This window comes from Camponotus floridanus, unplaced genomic scaffold, assembly GCF_003227725.1.
Source record: "Camponotus floridanus strain SB8 unplaced genomic scaffold, Cflo_v7.5 scaffold14, whole genome shotgun sequence".
Classification (NCBI taxonomy): domain Eukaryota; kingdom Metazoa; phylum Arthropoda; class Insecta; order Hymenoptera; family Formicidae; genus Camponotus; species Camponotus floridanus.
In genome coordinates this window covers 526,499-547,660 of record NW_020229259.1, presented here as the reverse complement: position 1 = coordinate 547,660, position 21,162 = coordinate 526,499, and the positions used below count along the sequence as shown (strand labels likewise).

Genomic DNA, 21,162 nt, shown 5'->3' with positions numbered 1-21,162 from the left:
TTTATCTTTTTCTGGAAAAAATAAGCTTTGCTAAAAAATTAATATTAAAAATTATCCAAATTACTGTCGTATTTTATGATATTTTATCATTGATGTTTAATAAATATTTATAATTCCTTTACATAACATGTATTATTTATTATTAAAATATATAATTTACATTATCGCTATAAATCAATATTATGTACACGTTGACAAGAATAAATTTTTACACCTGCGCATCTCAGGTAGTTGAGTCTATCCAAAGTAGGCAAATAAATAAAAAAAGAATACCGTAAAATCTTTGAGATTCTTTGTTTACGGAAGGAAGCGGATAAATGCAATATACAATAGGCCACAGTTCCGTTCTAACAGCTAACTCGCATATTAAGTTATTTGTCTGAGAAAACCCTATTTCTAGCCATACAAAATGTGGCACAAACAAAACTTTATGTAAGCGACAGGTAGATAGGTAGGTAAGTAGGAAAAATGAAGTTTGTTTCATAGAGCGTGTCTAATGGCACAATACGAACGAAGCCTGCAGGTTTGTTTGATTCGCCGTTTTTAAGAAGACTGTGCATTTGTCACACTTCTTTAGCGGTGAGGACCCACAACATCGTTTAATGTCAAAAATCAATCGAAGATGAAAGAATTCGCCTCGGAACACCATTGTTTTTCTCCTTCCTCTGTTTTTTTTCTCTAACATTCTATACGCCAGCCTAACCGGCTTAACTGGACGATTCTGCTGGAGAAGCTGAGGGAATTCTTTTCACTTTTACCGCAAAGAGCTGATAGAAAAGTGCGAATTATGCGTGCACCGTTTCTATACTCATGCTTGTAACTATGTACAAGAACTCCCGTTAATTTACGCACGCACTTTATATGTTTGGTTTATTTCATCTCTTGACAAAAAGGAGAAAGAATATAATTGTTAATTCCGTGATTTGACTTTAAAAACACAAGTTAAACATTAAGCTAACTTTTTAATGTAATTATATAATATTGAAATTCTTCCAGAAATTCTTGTAGAAAGAATATATTTTATATATTTGATGTATAATTCTCCTAAACATTTATAAAAAAATTATATTTTATATTTTATGCAATATAAATAAACCTAACGTTACAAACATTGATGTAAATTTATGTAATAACAATATAAAGTCTTGTATTGCATTATAATCATAACTCTTTTGATGATATTAAAAATATAAATTTAATTTAAAATGAAAGCATTAAACATTAGGTATTCTATTAAAATACTCGATACAAGATTAAATTTGAATTTACATCAACAGTGTCGTGTCAATATATTTTATTTTATATTATACATTTATTTGAAATTTTTCTAAAACTTACATTAAATAAATGATACAGAGTGATACAAAAACGTGGTATGTATTATACGAGTTTACATTTTGTGCCCATCGAGAAGTGTAGTTGCGGATCTTAATAACGATACAACGCTGCGTAATTCTGATTCCTTATAGCTTCTTTAGTTGTTTTGCTTTCTCTTTCGGAACCGGCATGCTCTAATTCGTTCGAAGCCGTCCATCCATCTATAGATAGTTCTTGCCATTGATTTGAAACTCTTTGATGCTTTTCTGAATCTTGACTTTTTCTATTTTTCAAATTAGAATTGAATCGAAATAGTAAGTGTAAATTACAAAATCAGAAGAAAAGTACAATAATACCCATTTTATTCCACAATGGATTTTATATCTTTACAAATAGTTTATAATATGTTATACTCTCCGCAAATAGAATTTTATATATACTTATAGATATAAAAAATAATTATATTATGATTAAAAATGTATAAAAAATAGTTATATTATATATTGTATATGTGTGAATCAATGGAAAAATATATTTCATATCAAGAATTCGATATAATTATCATAAAATTAACTTTTTACTAAATTTTCACTAAATTGTTCGTTTTGCTGCAATGAAAATTTTATTTATTGTACATTAATATAATTCTTCGAGATAAATATAAATAAATATAAAATTTATAAGCTTAAATATATAAAAATATAAATAATTGTTCTTTACGATTCATAATTTGTACGATTTTTGGAAATACAATATTAGCAATAATGGCACAATATTGGCATTATAAATTCTTTTCGAAACGTTTACGAATAATATCTTTTAATTTCTTTAAGCAAGAATGGCTCCGTTATTTCATTTATTTCCACAAATCTCTTATTGGCTCGACTAAAATAATAAATATCCCCGGTATAAATATCGAACCACAACGCATGGATGTGCAAATCGTGTCTCTCTAAACGTTTCTTCAAGAATCCGTACGATGCGATATTTTGAAGTTGTTGTAACGTATTGATCTGCAACAAGATAAATTCAGAATAACAAAGTTAATATATATATATGAAAATTATCTTCGCGCGTAAACATCTATTTTTCGCGATCACTAACTTGCGACAACTTGTCCTCGATAGCGAACTTATCTTCCGGATCGATGTAAGCAACAAATTTTCGCAGTGGTGTCTCAGCCTGAAAAATAATCGGCTCGTGGAAACCGGCGACTTCGAGATGCTGAAATTTGGTCAAACTGCTGCTGGCATGTGCACACAACCACGCTCTTAGCGGAGATATTCTTCTATTCGTCTACAAGTTTCGGGTGGCATTACGATTTTGCGCGTAAAAACACGAAGGATATATTTCGCGTTTTATTATTAAAAGCGTAATTATTTTATATGGGAAATACATATAGTTCAGGGCTAATTATCTCAGAAATATATTGGTTTCAAGGAAAAATGTTTTCAATAAAAGATGTAGGGCTTAAAAAATGTATTAGCTGATAATTACTTGAATTTTCCATAAACTTGAAAAGTCCTCCTCTCTCAAGATCAATATAAAAATCTTAAACGCAATCCACCATTTCTTGTTAGATATTCTTGTAGCTTATTTCGAGAGCTTCTCAAAACATGATATAATATTTCTTTCATTAAATACTTCTCGAATTATAAGATTTGATAGTACAGCATTAACATTATCAAAAATGTATCGCATAGAGGTTGTATAGTCGGATTCGCACCTCTGTTATGTGTTTGTTCACATGCATACAGACATAAATACAAATGAAATGTAAATTTGACCGTGCAACCTCCACGTGATACATCATGAATAATATTAATGGCGACGATAGTCTAACTTTCAAGTCTTGTAATTCGAAAAATACTTGATGAAAAAATACCTTATTATAGTGTTTTGAAAAGCTCTTAAGATAAACTATAAAAATATTCAAAAAAAATGGTGAGTTCCATTAAAAATTTTTATAATAATCTTGATGTGGCTTTTCAAGATCATCAAAAATTCAATTGTTACCAGCTAATCAATTTTTTAAACTCTATAACTTTTATTCGAAACGTTTTTCCATTAAACCATATATTTTCTAAGATAATTGACCGGAACTTTTGCTCCACACTGTACATGTGTGTGTGTATATATATGTATATAGGGCTGCAAAAAACGCACTTGTGATGCAAATTCCTCATCCCGCAAAGCGTAGAGCAAATTCATCGCCTTACAATCGCTGTGACCGCAAACGATAACGTGCCTTATGTCGTTTACCACGCAACCAAGTTCCAGCGCCGCCGATTCGCACATAGTAAATTCGTCCCCAAAATGTTGTGAGTGTGGAACAACATTACCGGGATTTCGGACTGAAAAGGAAAACTCTGTTAGACGTCTGACTTTTTGTTCTCGGCTCTCTACGCTGCCCCCCTGGATGAAATTCAGAAGCCACGCGTATCAATGACTCACAAATTTTTCAGATATTTTTACAGATATATATATATATATATATATATATATTATATATATTGTATTGTATTAAATTGTATTAAAAGAGAATAGCATTTTACTTTTTGTTTAATTTATATATATAAAATAGCGAAAAATAATACGTATATAAAAAGCAAAAGATTAATTTGTACATATATTTAATTTATATATACAAAATAATTTATTATACTATATCTTTATAAAGATATATACATAAGATTCCCATAAATTTTTCCATTCAAATAAAATATTTGAATAAATAAAAATACATTTTATATAAAATTTGAATAAATAAAAATATAAAATTTTATATAAAATTTGAATAAATAAAAATACATTTTATATATAATAAATTTTATATAAAATACATTTTATACATAATTAAAATAATATTGTATCGAGTATTGTATACATCTCCTTGAAGAAACTTTTGTCAAGAAATATTGCATTGAAGGAAAAAATACACTATTCTTGAATCGAAAGAGATAAAAAATAAACCAAGCTATAACACTCATAAGCGATCGCGATAATGCTATAATAGATTGTCGTACCGACAAACATGTCCCCAACGTTCGTTTCCGTAAATCTAGTTGGAATCATCCGGGAGTCCATGCAGGTAAAGAACACTGCTTTCGGCTAGAGATAAGAGCAACAATATACATCAGGTTACGATCTTGCTGATGTTGCAATTATAACTGTAGCTTGGAATTAGAAGAGGGAAAAATCTTTCGTCATTTCGCTTTTCTTGACTTTTATCGTTAGATGTTTTAAAATATTCGAAACGAATTTTTTACACAGTGCTGCGATGTAACATTTCTTTTTATATATTTTTTTTATTATACTATTTTTCCTTGAATAAAATTTTTTATATTCTCGAAAGAGAAAGAGAGAGAAAGAGAGAGAGAGAGAGAGAGAGAGAGAGAGAGAGAGCACAATAAAGTCATGTAATAAATTGAACATTGTATATACACTAGATTATACAGCGTGTGTCAAAAGTTCCGGGACGGCTGGATAATTTGAAAAATACGCATCACAGAGGAAAATGACCTAGACAAAAGTTGTAGGATTTTTCCCGGGCAATCCGACGGTGACCTTAGATTTGACCTTGGATAGTCATTTGAAGGTCACATAAAGATTACCTTCAATTTCTTAAATGGAACCCCCTATTTTTCATTGCATATTCTTGTAGCTTATCTCGAGAGCTTTCCAAAACACTATAATTAAGTACCTTTTTATTAAGTACTTTTTGAGTTATAAAGCTTGAAATAATTTCTTAATTTTACATAAACCATAAAATATCTAGTAAACCATTCATTTTTCGATTATCTTACCTTCATACTTTTATGTACAAAATAATGAGAGGAATCAATTGGTGTAAAGAAAACACATAGTTGTTTCTAAGAAAAAATATGTAATTTGCAATTAACAATTCCATATTTTTTCTTAAAAACAACTGTATGTTTTCTTTACACCAATTGATTCCTCTCATTATTTTGTACATAAAAGTATGAAGGTAAGATAATCGAAAAATGAATGGTTTACTAGATATTTTATGGTTTATGTAAAATTAAGAAATTATTTCAAGCCTTATAACTCAAAAAGTACTTAATAAAAAGGTACTTAATTATAGTGTTTTGGAAAGCTCTCGAGATAAGCTACAAGAATATGCAATGAAAAATAGGGAGTTCCACTTAAGAAATTGAAGGTAATCTTTATGTGACCTTCAAATGACTATCCAAGGTCAAATCTAAGGTCACCGTCGGATTGCCCGGGAAAAATCCTACAACTTTTGTCTAGGTCATTTTCCTCTGTGATGCGTATTTTTCAAATTATCCAGCCGTCCCGGAACTTTTGACACACGCTGTATATTTTAAGAGTATATATTTTAGACACTAAAGGTCTTCAAGTAAAAATCCGGATATTTATTCATTGACTTTATTTTATATAAAATTTGAATAAATAAAAATATAAAATTTTATATAAAATTTGAATAAATAAAAATACATTTTATATATAATAAATTTTATATAAAATACATTTTATATATAATTAAAATAATATTGTATCGAGTATTGTATACATGTCCTTAAAGAAACTTTGTCTCAAGAAATATTGCATTAAAGAAAAAAATTTATTTTAGCCAAAAATAGCGGAATAAATCTACAAAGTAATAAAAATGACTACATGTAATCAATCTGCAAAAGCACTGTTTTATATAGAGTGCATTTTTAATTATCCAGTTACCTTTTTTTTTATCAAAATAAAATAGTCCATAATATCCAAATTTTTATTCAAGGATCTTTTTACATCAATAACACATTCATATTTAAATAGTTTATAAAATATGATTTCTCTCGAAGATATTTCATTCATGTTGTACATATGATTTAAATATAACGATATAATTGGAATATTTTATAATGTAAAAAAATCAATAAAAATTCAACAAACTAAATTTTACACCGATAAAAATTAAAATAAATTATATTATTATGTTATATAAATGTTATATTACACGTATTACATTAAAAAAAATAGTACATCTTATTAACATTTTATGTGATATAATTTTTTTGCATTCTGATATTTAATTTACAATAATTTACATGAAAATATATATATCATTTAAATATTATGTAAACAACAGTAAACAATTTTTATAAATATAATTTCGAAATCTGTGACACAATTAATCCTCATCGAAATGTTCCATCGTGCATTACCATTGATTGATAAGACAGATATTCTACTGTATGTGTGTAAAAATTTCAAATAGTATCGACAGAGTATCGATAAAAACAGAACCCACTATAATCATCTTCGTCTATCAAGTAATATCGTCGATAAGATATTTTAAATGCCACGTATACATAATTTACATAAATAAATCGTGCGCTCGATAGAAATTTAACATTACGAGAAATAACAATAGAGAATTAGATGTTTTAATTATACATTTAATGAAGAGAAGGAAAATGAAGAAGCAATTGCTTTACATTCTTATTCTTATTTTTTTTACATAGCTTCTTTCCAGAGCATTTTATTTGACGGAGAGACATCTGAACGCATATTTTGGTCTCTCAATTATATCAATATTACTTATACGCAGTCTATTTATGTAAATAAATCTATATACGTGAAACATGACACATTCACGACATTAATATATAATACCGTTAAATATGAACATTCTATCAGTTATTGGCCAATCGCTGTTCAAGGTCATAATTTCGGATCACTTTGCATTATAAAAAAAAAATATTATCCGATTGTATCTAATTAATTAAATTTATAGATTGAATTTATGTTAAATAATTAATTTGTAATTTTATTTTAGGTAAATTAGCCTGTTGAAAATTATATCCACTTAAAAATTATATCAACAAACGTGCATAGCACGTGGATCCCGTTGCTAGTGATATTGTAACACGAATACTTATGCGATGAAAAATCATACGACATATTTTTTTCTTTGATATCATGCGAGCGTACCTCGGGATGATCTCGGACTCGTTGAAATTGTTTCACCATTCCCTCCCGATGACACTTCCTGTACTTCATGATTCCTTTAAGTATTCTGTCCATCGTAGCATTCAAGCAACTAACTATGAAATAACTGTTAAAAACTTATTTTCTTGAATGAGCAATGATAGTTCACAATTCCGCCATTTCTTAACGCGACGGCGGGAAATTTAATTTCTCTTTGATTCAAACCGATTCAGGCTTAAAAATGTTTTTTTTTAAAATCACATCTTTAATTTTGAATATTTCAAGGATTAAAAATTCCTTCGAATGTATGAGTGCTTTTACAATAAATCTAAATCAAACTGTGGATGGTGATAAGAAAAGCAAAAGCTAAATACATTTCTTATATTAAATATTATTTTTAATTCATATCAAAAATATCAATTCCTCAATCTATTAGAAAACAAATATATAAATAATGTATATGAAAAAAATATATAAATATATAATATAAATATAAAATATATAAATAATGTATATGAAAAAAAGTTTGCGATTTTTATTTGCACATTTAAAAAATACACTTTAATCTATGAACTCTCGTACACAAATCTTTTACTTATGATGTAAATATACCATAGAATGTCTATCTTAAATTAGCATTTATCATTTATTAGCTTTATAATTATCATATGACACTTTAATACAAGCTGTACAGTTACTTAAAATTTTATATTTGAGAAAAAAAAACTCTCAATAGTAAAACTTATGAGTGTACATACATAGTTAAATGTAATCTTCATGAATTATCTACATGAAAAACTTTTACCATTGCGAGTCACTTTCGATACCTAAAATCCCAGATAAACACTCAGTCTTATATTGTTATATTGTGAGATGTATATTATATAGTGATATATGCAAATAGAAAGACATATGATTGCACTGATTCATTTATTACTAGCATTCATAGAATATTCTTGCAAGTCGATTTTGATCATCAACCTTTAAGTCAAAAATAAAAAATAAGAATAATACATAAAAAAATATTTAGAATAAGATTAGAAGGAATTACGCATGTATAAGTCCTATATCGATAAATTACAGAGACGTGTTATATTATACATATAATATAAATTCATTTTATATATTACAATCTAAAATATCAATAACCGTCAGCCTGTCTCAGACAAAATAAGTATATGCCTCTTTCTCAGATACATCAATTATATACTTATTTTGTCATAAACGCTCATGTTGAAAATCAAATATTATAAAGCGTATTTGAAATATATACCATGATCCGATATATGTGATCCGATTTCGTTAACAAGTGTATCAATCTCTCAATCGCATGCTTTATCTTAACGGCACACAATGCAAAATCTGACTTTCGTAAATTCAACAGTCATCAACAGTTTGGACCCGGGTGACGAGGCGCCTGGGTCGCGCCGACTTCTATCTGCTTAATGCCGAGCTCTGACTAGCGCGCTCCAATTTTTCGAAGTGTTTTCGCGCATTGCGTATGTTGATTAATGTTGCTGCAGATGCTGAAAACACGCACATGTTTTAACAATAGTTTTTAAAAATACAGCGAATAAATTTCAAATACTTACGTATAGTTGGATCAGACATGATGACCATCACGTATGTATTTGAGGTAAATATATCAATAAAAGCCGCGAAATTGCTGTTTCTAACTTCCATGCTTTGAAACTGCGCTGCTAATTTACTAAAAAATTAATAACAGAGTCTTTGAGTGATTCATTTCTTGTTCTTAATCTTCTATTAATATTTTCTCTTTTTTTAATTATACTATATTTACCTGCAACTCAATTTAAACTGTTTGATTATATTGGAAACTTTTTCAAAGCGATGAACATCTCTATGAAATTGTCGCTGACAATGGCTTATTACCAAAAAGGTTGCTCTCTCAAATAAAAGAACTTCATCCGCATCGATAATATTGGCAAACTGATTTAAACTTTGTTCGAGTTCTTTCACATTGGGAATCAACATATATACAATAGATGACCAAGCCCTAAAATAATTAGCATTGGTTTATCGGAATATCAGAATATTTGAAATACTGCATTTGTTTATAAAATTGTGTTTATAATATTTACCTGTATAATGTTTCATCCCATATACTAGTTCTAAAGCAAGTGCACTCCAGAGGCAAACTCAGTCTTTTTAAATCTTCCTCTCTCTCCCTGAATATATAATCACGTTGGTCCTCTTGTACAAGATCCATTTTGTGAACAAGGCAAAATATTTTTGCTTCTGGGCTATTCTGCAGTATCGCTTCTAGGCAGCTTTGATAATAGTGCATGTCTTTGTCCAATTCTCTTGATTCCACATCAAAGACATAAATTAATACCTCCACATTTCTGAATATGTTATCTCGCTGCGATGCAAAGTAATTTTCCATGAATGCCTCCTGACCACCACAATCCCATAGATTCAGTACCAAATTGCCGAGAAAACGAACGTGAGAATGTTCTACGTCAACTGTAATGAACAGTTTTATTTCAATAAATTCCAATAAATTTAATAAATAAATTAAATAGAAATTATAATTATAATTAATATTATATAATTAATATCCAGAAAGACTGACTTGTTGCTCCCAAACGATGGGTATCCCGAGCGATATAATTGGCGAAGATAATGCTACGCATGCTCGTCTTTCCAGAGCCACTTTTGCCCATCAGCAACACCTAAATAGAATACATAATTCTCATTTAAATAATATCATACGTGGCATGACTATATTTATATATTAATAAAAAAAAATTTTTTTAATCCATGCAGATCTTTTGTGTTTATATAATTAATATACCTTCTTCTTCATCTTGGAATGAATAACGAGTATCAATTATAATTTCTGCAAGAAAAATATCTTATCAGCTGTTCCCCTGAAAAAAAGAGTCGCACACAACAATCCACCCTGTTCACTCTGCGAAGTGCGAACTGCAACAATACGAGAACTCAACCCTCTATAAGATAAGCCATCAAGAGTGGGGGTGAATTTATGGCGTTTTCGAATGGTACGGATTAATCGCTCTGAAGTAGGTTACTAAACGTCATTGGCCAATCGCAGCCATTTCTCTAGAGAATAATAGTTACATTCTTCAGAGGAATAGCTGTGATTGGTCAATGACGTTTTAGTAACCTATCTCAAAGCGATTAACCCGCGATTAAAATAGATACAGATAAGTTTTTGTATTTTCATATAATTTATATTATTATATCAAGTATTGATGAAACAAATTGAAACATATTTTTCACAAATATTTCGGAATCTATAAGATTATTTATATTGATCGCCAAAAAAAACTGAATGTGATAAATTAATTTAAGTAAAAATTCGAAAACGTCAAAGCTGATATTTATTTCTCGCACGATCAATTTTTTTCAGCGTATTGAGTAGCTAGAAAAAAATAGAAGATATCTAGAGACTCGAGAATTTCCATCCTGCAGCCGATCAATATGTTTAAAAAAATTTATTGTACGATAAATATTAGCCTTTATACGCTTCATAGAAATCGGTCCTTAAAAATCGATATTATTTCACGCTACAGATCTATGTGTATTCGTGCCACAGATCGGGAGAGATCATGTCATGGTATTTAATTTTAATTTGACATAATAAATTATGACAAACAATTGGGCTCGAGCAAAAAATGTGAAGTGATATTTTTCGAACAATGTGAATAACTTCTGCAATTTTTATCGATATATGTTTATATATATTTTATATATATATATATATATAATTATATATATATATATATATATATATATATATATATATATATACACATATATATATATATCCTTTGTGGTCAGCTGAAAGCATGGATTCACCATGAATAATCTCTCTCTCTCTCTTTCTCTTTCTTTCTAATTTGGATTAAATCACCTGGCATAATTTTTTTACAGTGTGATTGGGGCCATTATGGCATCGACGATGTTGCACGTACGCTCACGTTTCGCGATTTCCAACAATTTTCCGGAATATTGGTTCCTCTTATGAGATTATTTGACGGAAACGTGAGATCTTCGTGCATAAATGCATTTAATCGAATGTGTTCTAAATGCTTCATAAAAGACGTAATGATTTTTTTTATACTCGCCCAGTGGCCTGTCATTAATATTTAAATCCCCGTTATCTCAGAATGGTTCTGAATCGTAACGACAAGAGAAAGAAGAAAGAAGGAGATCTGGTGGATCTTATGGAACCACTTTCAGGATCTCCAAAGAGGTAATCTTTGCATATGATCATTCCTAGTTGCAACTTAATACATAATAATATTTTATTTAGTTTGATTGAAGATAAGATGTATTTAAAAGATATATCGCTTATTTAAGCAATGTTAAATTCGTAATATTTGTTAATAATATTGTTTCACCCCAGGACCAAAGTTCACGCACAAAGAAAGTTTGCACAAGGTGCAAATACAGTGTTCAATACATCACCTACACCTGTCAAGGACAAGGAGAAAACTAAACCTGCCACGATTACAGAATTAATAACGCATAAACGCCCAAATACTGAGGACTTTCTAACGTTTTTATGCTTTAGAGGTTCATCATTTTATTATATTTAAAAATATATATCATAAATCTTTTATATTTATTAATTTTATTATATTTATCTCAATCTTTTATATTGAATCTATTATTCTTATTTTAATTCTCCTATTTTTTAGAGATTGATACATTGTAATACATTGTAAAAAATAGATACAGATAAGCTTTTGTATTTCCATATAATTTATATTATTATATCAAGTATTGATGAAACAAATTGAAACATATTTTTCATAAATATTTCGGAATCTATAAGATTATTTATATTGATCGTCAAAAAAACTGAATTAATGTGATAAATTATTTTTTGGTTATAGTTGCAATTATTCTAATGAAAATCAAAATATTCTTTTTTAATAATTTTTTTTCCAAATTTAGGAACATCCATTTTACCAGCTAGTTTAAATTTCTTTAATGCTGGTAACAAAAAAGAGAAACAAAGGCCTACATCAGCTCGTACTTCTACAGATAAAGTATCATCCTGTACCAGTACTTCTACAGAAGTCCAGAAACAAGACACAGGCCAGAAAAATGTGACAAAAGTTAAACCTGTTGTCCCAGACAAAAAAAAAGTGCCTACTACGATACATAAAAGCATTACCAAACTTAAAACAGCAACATCTACAGTTCAAGCGCTTAAAAAGAAATATCAAGAGCAGCGCCTTGCTAAACAAAGGATTAAGAATAAATTCAAAGCCACATGTGTTATGAGAACAAGATCATGTACAGAGAGATCTATGATGAAGGCTGGTATTCAATTAGCACCGAGAAAATTTTTACCTAGAATTGAAACAAAGAGACACGGCTTGAGAAGTGGTGTACTGCCAGATAAAAGCAACAAATCTTTATTGAAGACAAAAATCGTGTCGCCCAAACCAAAGAAGAAAGTTAATCCAAAATTGAAAAATAATGATGTATCGTATACAGATATGTCTGAGGAGGAGCATGATGAAAAAGATGATGAGGAAGAAGAGTTACCTGTGGAAAAATCGACTTCGCAGATAAAACGCAACATACAAAGAGGAAATATTCAGAAAAAGATTTGTACTAGAAGCAAGTCGGAAATGAGGAGAGTTACAAGATCATACAGTGGCATAATCTCCTCGCAAAATCCCTCTAGAAGGCCTACCAGAAAAACTAAAGAAGCAGCTGCTCTGTACATGGAAATTCTTGGTAGGAAATTAGTAAGCCCAGATCTAGAGAATGAAGATAACGTTTCGGTCGAGAGTTTCCCCGAATTGCCAAATGCTCGTAGGATAGCGCAAACGGAAAATGAGCTTAAAGCCAAAGTAAAACAGACTAATACGAAAACTGTTAGTAAAACTAAAGATTCTAAAGTTAATTCGTTCAACAGTAACAATAATAAGCGATTGGATAAGAGCAAAAATAATAAATTAATTCTAAAAAGCAAACGTCTAATGAGAGTGCAGAGATATTGCGAGGAAGATAGCGACGAAGAATCTGAAAGCTCAGTAGAGACGAATAATACAAGACCTATTACCAGACAGAGTCTTGGAAAACTTGACAAACCGATCGGTAGGAGTCTCAGATCGTCCTCCAAGAGTACAACTGTACAATCAGAAGTACAAACTAACACAAATAACAAACCGAAGATTCAAGTTCAAAGTTGTATGAAATCTTCTAAGGAAAAATTTGTGATGAAACGTAAACGTGATCAAAATTTATCTAAAACACCATCAGATAAAATTAGTGGATCAAAACAGAAAAATCTGAAAAATGATCAAAACAAAAATGCAGAATCCGAAGAAGAAACATTGGGAATGTTGCTTAATAAAATGAAAAAGAAAAAAGAGAATGATGATGAAGAAGAACGAATTTTAGATAATGTTAATAACGTGAAAAATGGCGAGACAATTGCCAACGATGCGCAAAACACGCATACGAAACCAGATTTGCCAAAAGTATCAGATGATGAGGAATCGTTTCGCGGATTTACCAAAAAGGCGATATCAAAAGTTTTGAATTCGTGTCATGCTAATGTTAATTTACTAAAATCAGAATCAAATGACAAACTAAACTTACTCAAAACGTTAGATGTTCCGGATCAAACAGTAAATCAGAACAAAACTTTGCAAGAAAATAATGAAGAAAAGACTTCATTGATCAAGACTGAGTCTTCAGCAAATATGTTAAACGACGAATGTAATATATCTATACAAGATCAAAAATCGATATTGGATCTATCCCTCAAGACACAAAACTCCTTATTACCATCAATTGAACAGGTACAGAGTAAAAAGTGTAATCACGAGAACGAGGTTTCTCCTAATCTCATAGATATGCCATTGTCGACTCTTCATACAAGAAAAGAACGGGTGAATATGTCGACAGAGCAAATAGAAAAGTGGCTGAACGAAAGCTCACTTGCCAAAGAAGAGAGCAAGCTAGAGATGGAGAATGTTGTTACCTTCAAATACGAGCCTGTGGAAAAATTGAAGGCAGATTCCTCGCATTTATCTATCTCGACAAAAATCCAGCATCTAGTACGTCCTGTTAATGTAACGCTTTCGAAGTTAACGGATAAAATGAGCTTGAAGGACCGTACTACAATCGTGCAGAGTAGAAATATAATGCAAGTAGCATCTAATGTACATAATGTCGAAGCGAAGCAGCAGAATATTGTGAATAAAAATAAGACTAATACCGAATTTGTGAAAGAAATTGTTAAAATTAAATGTGAAAAGACCAGCAAGGACACTAATCTCGTTGAGGACACTAGCGATACCGTGTCAAAGTCGGATCAAAACTCAACGGACGGCTCTATAGAGAAGAAATCGCCGGCGGAAAAGAAAATATTTCAACCGCGAAAATCCTTCATACCGAAGGTTAAACGTAAATTGGTCATTCCGAACGCGAATGCATTTTCACCGGAGAATGAGAGTAGCGTTTACGCGTTTGAAAGCGACACCGAGGTTCCCATTAGCACGCCCTTCAGGAGGAAGACTAAGGACACCGCGAAATTAACTGCTACAGGTACAGAGAGCAAAATTGCTGATAAATCAAATTTTGAATATCCCGAAACATTAATAGACATCAAGGAGGAACCGATCGAAATGATCGTGAAGAAAGAACAGGAGACGCAAGGCCCGATAAACGCAGCGAGCACGACCCTGAATAAGTTTGAGCTGCCTAAGAATTTCGCTGGCTTGACCAATGTCCAAGTGTTACCGCTCGATAAGCTCACAACAAGTTGGAGCAATGTAAATTGCAGTGCTTCTATAGCTGTCCAGGTAAACCTCGACGAGACTACGCAAGACCAGCAGAATGAGGCGAATCAGCAACGGAGTACCGAAATATCTACCCAGACCGAAACGAGCAACGAGAATGATGACGATAACGATGGACAGCTATTTTACATTCCATTGCAAGCTGTTACGAGAAGCGGCCCGAACTTGGTACAAGGACAACAGCTGATTCAAGGCGTTGCTGTTAAACTCGGCACGGAAGGACCGACCGGTCCTAATCAAAGAGTACTACTTCGGGCTAAATTGGTCACTAAGCCACCGTTGTCCGTAGCGCGTTGTCCACCGATAGGAACGGTACAGCCGACAACGCGCACACCACCCAATCCCACGGCTATCACAGTGGATCAACAGCAAGTTCCGTCGACCTCAACGACCACAACTGTTTCGACCGCGATAGCAAGTACGCCGGAGACCCAGCCGATTTCACCCGTGAAAAATGACATCTCGGTGCCAATCTTAAATCGTCCAAATGTCAGTACAAGCGCCAATAATTTGGAAAAAGCAAAGTCTCCGAAATTATCTAGAGAAAGGAAAACTTCTATAGATTCGACAAAAAGTGGCAAGAGGTATATTTAATATTACATTTTCAACATATACAGAGTGTTTCAGATCACCTGTACCACTCATTTAAAAACTAGAGAAGTGGTTATTTGAAAAAAGTAAAAACATTTTCTTTATAAATCGGATGTGCTCTATCGAATGGTGATATTTTCAACTTCTGGTTCCGGCCGGAAATAAGTGATTCAGACTGGAAGTGCATTTTTTAAAATGGAACCCTCTATTTTTTATTGCATATTCTTGTAGCTTACCTCGAGAGCTTTTCAAAACACTATAATAAATTATTTTTCCATGAAGTACTTTTCGAGTTATGAGGTTTGAAATCATTTCTTAATTTTACATAAACCATAAAATATCTTGTAAAATATTTATTTTTCGATTATCTTACCTTAATACTTTTATGTACAAAATAATGAGAGATCAATTGATATAAAGAAAACACATAGTTGTTTCTAAGAAAAAATATGTAATTTGTAATTAACAATTCCATATTTTTTCTTAAAAACAACTGTATGTTTTCTTTACACCAATTGATTCCTCTCATTATTTTGTGCATAAAAAGTATTAAGGTAAGATAAACAAAAAATGAATATTTTACAAAATATTTTATGGTTTATGTAAAATTAAGAAATGATTTCAAGCCTCATAACTGGAAAAGTACTTCATGGAAAAATAATTTATTATAGTGTTTTGGAAAGCTCTCGAGGTAAGCTACAAAAATATGTAATGAAAAATAGGGGGTTCCATTTAAAAAAACGCATTTTCGGTCTGAATCACCTATTTCTGGCAGGAACCAGAAGTTGAAAATATCACCATTCGATAGAGCGCACCCGATTATAAAGAAAATATTTTTACTTTTTTGAAATAACCACTTCTCTAATTTTTAACTGGGTGGCATGGGTGGTCTAAAACACCCTGTATTATATATATATATATATATATATATATATATATATATATATATATGCTATAATAAACGTTTTCTAGGACGCAAACGAAATCCAAACAGAAAGTATCTGAATTGTATTCTTCAAGTAATAACACTACGTTCCCAAGTGCGAAAAACACAAATAATGAGGCTCGCGTAGTCGAGGCACCAACGTTTCATCCAACGGAGAAAGATTTCCAGGATCCTTTGGAGTATATAGACAAAATAAGACCGATTGCCGAGAAGTTTGGAATATGTAGAGTCGTGCCTCCGCCGAATTTTAAAGTAAATACTGCATAAAAAAATATTATTAAATAGATTATACATACATATACACAGACATATATATATTATTTAAGTATTATAATTATATTAGTCTTTTTTTTCTTCCAATTTTTTAGCCAGAATGCAAAGTATCTGATGACATGAGATTCACTGCTTATAATCAATATGTGCATCGCATGCTCCATAGATGGGGTCCTAATGTAAAAGAAATGATGGCTATTAAGAAATATTTAGCCACTCAGAGTATTACTTTGACTCAACCACCATGGGTAAAATTATTTTATTTTCTAATATCATATATATTGCTTATTGTATAACTTGAAGAGAATTAAAAAATTTAATAATTGTCCACATAATTAATTCTTTTAGATTGGTGGAATGGAAGTTGATTTACCTCACTTGTATCAAACAGTTCAAAACTTGGGTGGATTGAAAGAAGTTATTGAAAAAAAGAAATGGCAAAAGGTAGCAGATGGCATGAAGATACCTAAATCTGCACAAGATCGCGTTACCAAATTAGATGATATTTACTGCAAATATTTATTACCATATGATACATTATCCCCAGGTATACACATATTGTATATTATAAATAATTAAATTTTTGAAGTAAATTAAATTTTTAAAGTTAATTAAATATATAATATGAAGCTTTTATATTATACAAATTATTATTATCATTATATTTGTTTTCTTAGAGGAACGCGAAAAATTGTTTGACGAAGTTGAAGCTGAATGGACGAGAAAGGAAAGCAAAACTTTGCAAAGGCAAGAAGCATCATCCAATGATAATGAGGAGGAAGAAGATGATGACAGTTCCGATGAGATTGAGGAATGTATTGTGAAGGTATGACAAGAAACATTAATAATTATTATAATCTTTCAATATTTTGCAAAACAGATATTAATCATTTTTATTATACACTTTCTTGAATCTCTCAATTTAATACTAATAAATGCTTTCTAGTCTTTAATTTTAAATAAATCTGAAAATCAATTCTTTCAATGAATTTTATCTTACTAAAAATTAACATTGAATTTACTATTTTTTATTTATTCCTATGTTAATAACATAATCATTAAATAATAATTAGAAAATAATAATTAGAAAATATCATATTCATATTCAATTGTATACATTTATATATTGATGATACTATCAATTAAATTATATATGTATATTATGATAATTAAATGATATACGTATTAATATATATTAATATATAATTATATATATAAAGGGAAGAAATATGCCATTGAACGCCTTTTACCGAATCGCCCGTAATACACAACGTATGTGGTTCGGCGAAAATCAACGAGGAAACGAAGCCGAAGGCGCTTCAGCCGACGAGGTGGAGAGTGCGTTTTGGAAACATGTTGCCGAAAGGAAACGTCACGTTTGCGTACACGCGGCGAGCATCGATTCAAGCGGTCGTGGATTTGGTTTTTCCGTTGCCAAAAACAGCCCATTCGCCAGACACCCTTGGAATCTCAAAGTACTCACTAATAATGCCGGATCGGTATTGAGAGCCTTGGGCCCGTTAATGGGTATGGAATTTATAATACACCGATAATATCTTCGTGCAAGCCATTGCAAATCTTTTAATGAATTTTATCTTACTAAAAATTATGAATTTTATCTTACTAAAAATTAATTCCTGCTTTTAGGTGTGACCGTGCCAACGCTGCACGTGGGTATGCTGTTTAGTGCTTGTTGCTGGTATCGCGATCCGCATGGTCTGCCATGGATAGAATATCTACACACAGGTGCTAAGAAAATTTGGTACGGGATACCTGACGAACATAACAACAATTTCCAAAAAGCGCTCTCGAAGATGGTACCACGATATTGTAAAAATAAGACTATATGGTTACCTTCCGACACTGCCATGGTTCCACCGGAATTATTAGTCAGTAACAATGTACCGTTATGTAAGACTGTCCAAGAGCCGGGACAGTTTATAATTGTATTTCCGAAAGCATTCACGTCAAGCATATGCACCGGTTACGTTGTATCCGAGAGTGTGTATTTCGCACAACCATCCTGGTTAGAAACAGCCGAACAAGTTTTCAAGGTACGTTTGTCGATGTACAGAATCCTTTTTCTGAAATTTGTAATTCGTTACTTAAATTGAAATATGATATGCTTTCAGGACATACAAGACAGTTGCGAACCCTCTATATTTTCATTCGAGAGATTATTATTTAATATTATTAATGATACCAGATCTCATATAGATATATTAAAACAGGTAAAATTAAATTTATACTATATAATTGCAAGATTATAATTATAAAAACTTAAAAATAAATAATCGAATATTATTATATAAATTTTTGAGCTCTAAATACACTAATATTGCATATCATTAGATATTACCAAGCGTGATCAAGATCCGTGAGAAGGAGTTAGATTATCGTAAACTATTGGAAAATGCGGGTCTTAACAATAGAGAAAGATTGCCTCTGCCAGATAGTGGAAAAGGGAAAAAAGGGAAAAAAGTGAAAGAGGATGATGGTGATTTCGAATGTGAGACATGTAGAGCCAATTTGTTTGTCTCATTGGTAAACAATTCGCAAGATGATAGTGTCTATTGTTTACCGCACGCATTGCAATTAATCAATCATAAAAAGCAGATTCTGAAACATTGCACTTTAATGTATACCTACGACGAAGTAAGTATAACATTTCTTATTATTTAATTAACATATTCATTAATATATTAATTAATTAAATATTGTAAGTATAAAAAAATTACTCTTTGTTCACCTTAGGACGAATTGGATGGATTAATTAGCAAACTGGAACACAGGATTGAAACCAAATCTAAAAAACCTAATCAAATAAAACAAAATAAATAAAAGAAAAATAAGTGTTATTTAATTTATAAAGGATGAAAGTTGATTATTATTTATTAATTAATATTATAATTATTATTAGAAGAAGGGAACGTGATCGCACTGTATCACGCTCATTATATATAATAGATGATTAGAAAATTTCCTAATATTCATACAATGAATGTATAGTAAGATGAACATATAGTAAAAGATAATGTAAACGATCTTATACAAATAGGTGAAAAGTTTTCTATGATGTTATGTGATTTAATCTAATATTCTTTCAATGGCAAAAATAATCGAATAATTACAATATTGTAATGTATCTATATAGTACTTTTTTATATAGTAATTTTTTGCAGTTTATTTTTAAAAAAATATCCGGAATAATACAGAATATATAATTACTAAGTATTAGAGCAAATTTCCAAAGAGGCGAAAACTCATGTATCCATAGTTTTTAAAATTTATCATATGATCTTGTCTTGATTATTGATTGATTATTATCTTAATTTTAGATTGTAGACTACTAGTAGTAGTTGCTTGAGAGTAACATATAATTTTTTTATAATTATATATTATTTATTAAGAAGACATACAATATACATATACATTTGAAGTAAGATTTTGACAATAGAAAAATAAGGATATTCCAAAATATAATAATAAATTATCTATTAACATTATCTGTGTTTGCGCGATTTGATTATTAATAAATAAAACATATAATATATTGATACGAAATATATTTGTTATGTGTATTTTACTATATATGTAGTTTTTAGAAAAAATTCCTTAAAATTTGACAGGTTAAAAATTATATAATCTTTAGAAAAAGAGAGACAAAGGAGAATATCGTCATATAATTTATATTTTATGGACATTATTTATTATTACACACATTATATATATATATATATATATATATATATATATATATATATATATTTATTTATTATTGAACATTAAATATTTCTCTTTTTCTCTCCCTTTGTAATATGCAAATTGAGAATAAATTTGTTAAAAATAATAACATTCATATATTGTTGTGCTCATTTTCAATATAGATTTTAAGGGATTCATTCTCTTTTTAAAGAATTGAAATCTATGCTAGATGAGAGGAGGTTTATACTTATTTACAAATATTTAAATATGTATAACCGAATATTTGAATATATATACCGATAATCTTAGTTTATTTGTGCACTTTAAAATCGTCTCAGATGTGTGCGATTACAGATTGAGTTTTAGGAACTATCAACTGATTCTATGTCGCTGTCGATGTATATGTTACTTTGATTTTAAAAAATGGATACAGTAATTCCGTTCGATGTCACACGTCATATGTTCTTTTCTTGTTTCACAAATAGCATATATTACTTTAATTCAGCACTTCCTCGATAATCATCTTCCGAGCAATTGATCATTTTT

At 30.3% G+C, this 21,162-nt stretch overlaps 3 protein-coding genes across 5 annotated transcripts; 1 reads left to right on the top strand and 2 right to left on the bottom strand.

Annotated features, from left to right (window-relative positions):
- Window positions 1–2,034: 2,034 nt before the first annotated feature.
- LOC105254402 (beta carbonic anhydrase 1) lies at window positions 2,035–7,457 on the bottom strand. 2 transcript variants are annotated; one of them, XM_011263053.3, is made up of 5 exons: window positions 7,285–7,457; window positions 4,344–4,428; window positions 3,484–3,671; window positions 2,422–2,613; window positions 2,035–2,330 (listed from the first exon to the last, which is right to left on the bottom strand). In XM_011263053.3, exons 1-5 carry the CDS (start codon window positions 7,375–7,377, stop codon window positions 2,121–2,123), a joined length of 768 nt encoding a protein of 255 aa, XP_011261355.1. In that variant the 5' UTR covers window positions 7,378–7,457; the 3' UTR covers window positions 2,035–2,120. The 2 variants fall into 2 exon arrangements, with proteins under 2 accessions (XP_011261355.1, XP_025262140.1); XM_025406355.1 differs by lacking the exon at window positions 2,035–2,330 and having other exon boundaries at window positions 2,428–2,613; window positions 3,566–3,671.
- A 370-nt stretch (window positions 7,458–7,827) lies between these two features.
- LOC105254403 (ras-related GTP-binding protein A) lies at window positions 7,828–10,278 on the bottom strand. The gene is made up of 6 exons (XM_011263055.3): window positions 10,100–10,278; window positions 9,878–9,977; window positions 9,384–9,768; window positions 9,083–9,298; window positions 8,874–8,989; window positions 7,828–8,807 (listed from the first exon to the last, which is right to left on the bottom strand). Exons 1-6 carry the CDS (start codon window positions 10,109–10,111, stop codon window positions 8,716–8,718), a joined length of 921 nt encoding a protein of 306 aa, XP_011261357.1. The 5' UTR covers window positions 10,112–10,278; the 3' UTR covers window positions 7,828–8,715.
- Window positions 10,279–10,828: 550 nt separating this feature from the next.
- LOC105254405 (protein Jumonji) lies at window positions 10,829–20,067 on the top strand. Of its 2 annotated transcripts, none has more exons than XM_025406307.1 (13): window positions 10,829–10,885; window positions 11,203–11,524; window positions 11,678–11,847; window positions 12,232–15,685; window positions 16,665–16,890; window positions 17,007–17,159; window positions 17,260–17,458; window positions 17,589–17,737; window positions 18,132–18,438; window positions 18,559–18,965; window positions 19,044–19,142; window positions 19,264–19,566; window positions 19,666–20,067. In XM_025406307.1, exons 2-13 carry the CDS (start codon window positions 11,439–11,441, stop codon window positions 19,750–19,752), a joined length of 5,640 nt encoding a protein of 1,879 aa, XP_025262092.1. In that variant the 5' UTR covers window positions 10,829–10,885; window positions 11,203–11,438; the 3' UTR covers window positions 19,753–20,067. The 2 variants fall into 2 exon arrangements, with proteins under 2 accessions (XP_025262092.1, XP_025262091.1); XM_025406306.1 differs by having other exon boundaries at window positions 10,845–10,969.
- The last annotated feature ends 1,095 nt before the right edge of the window (window positions 20,068–21,162 follow it).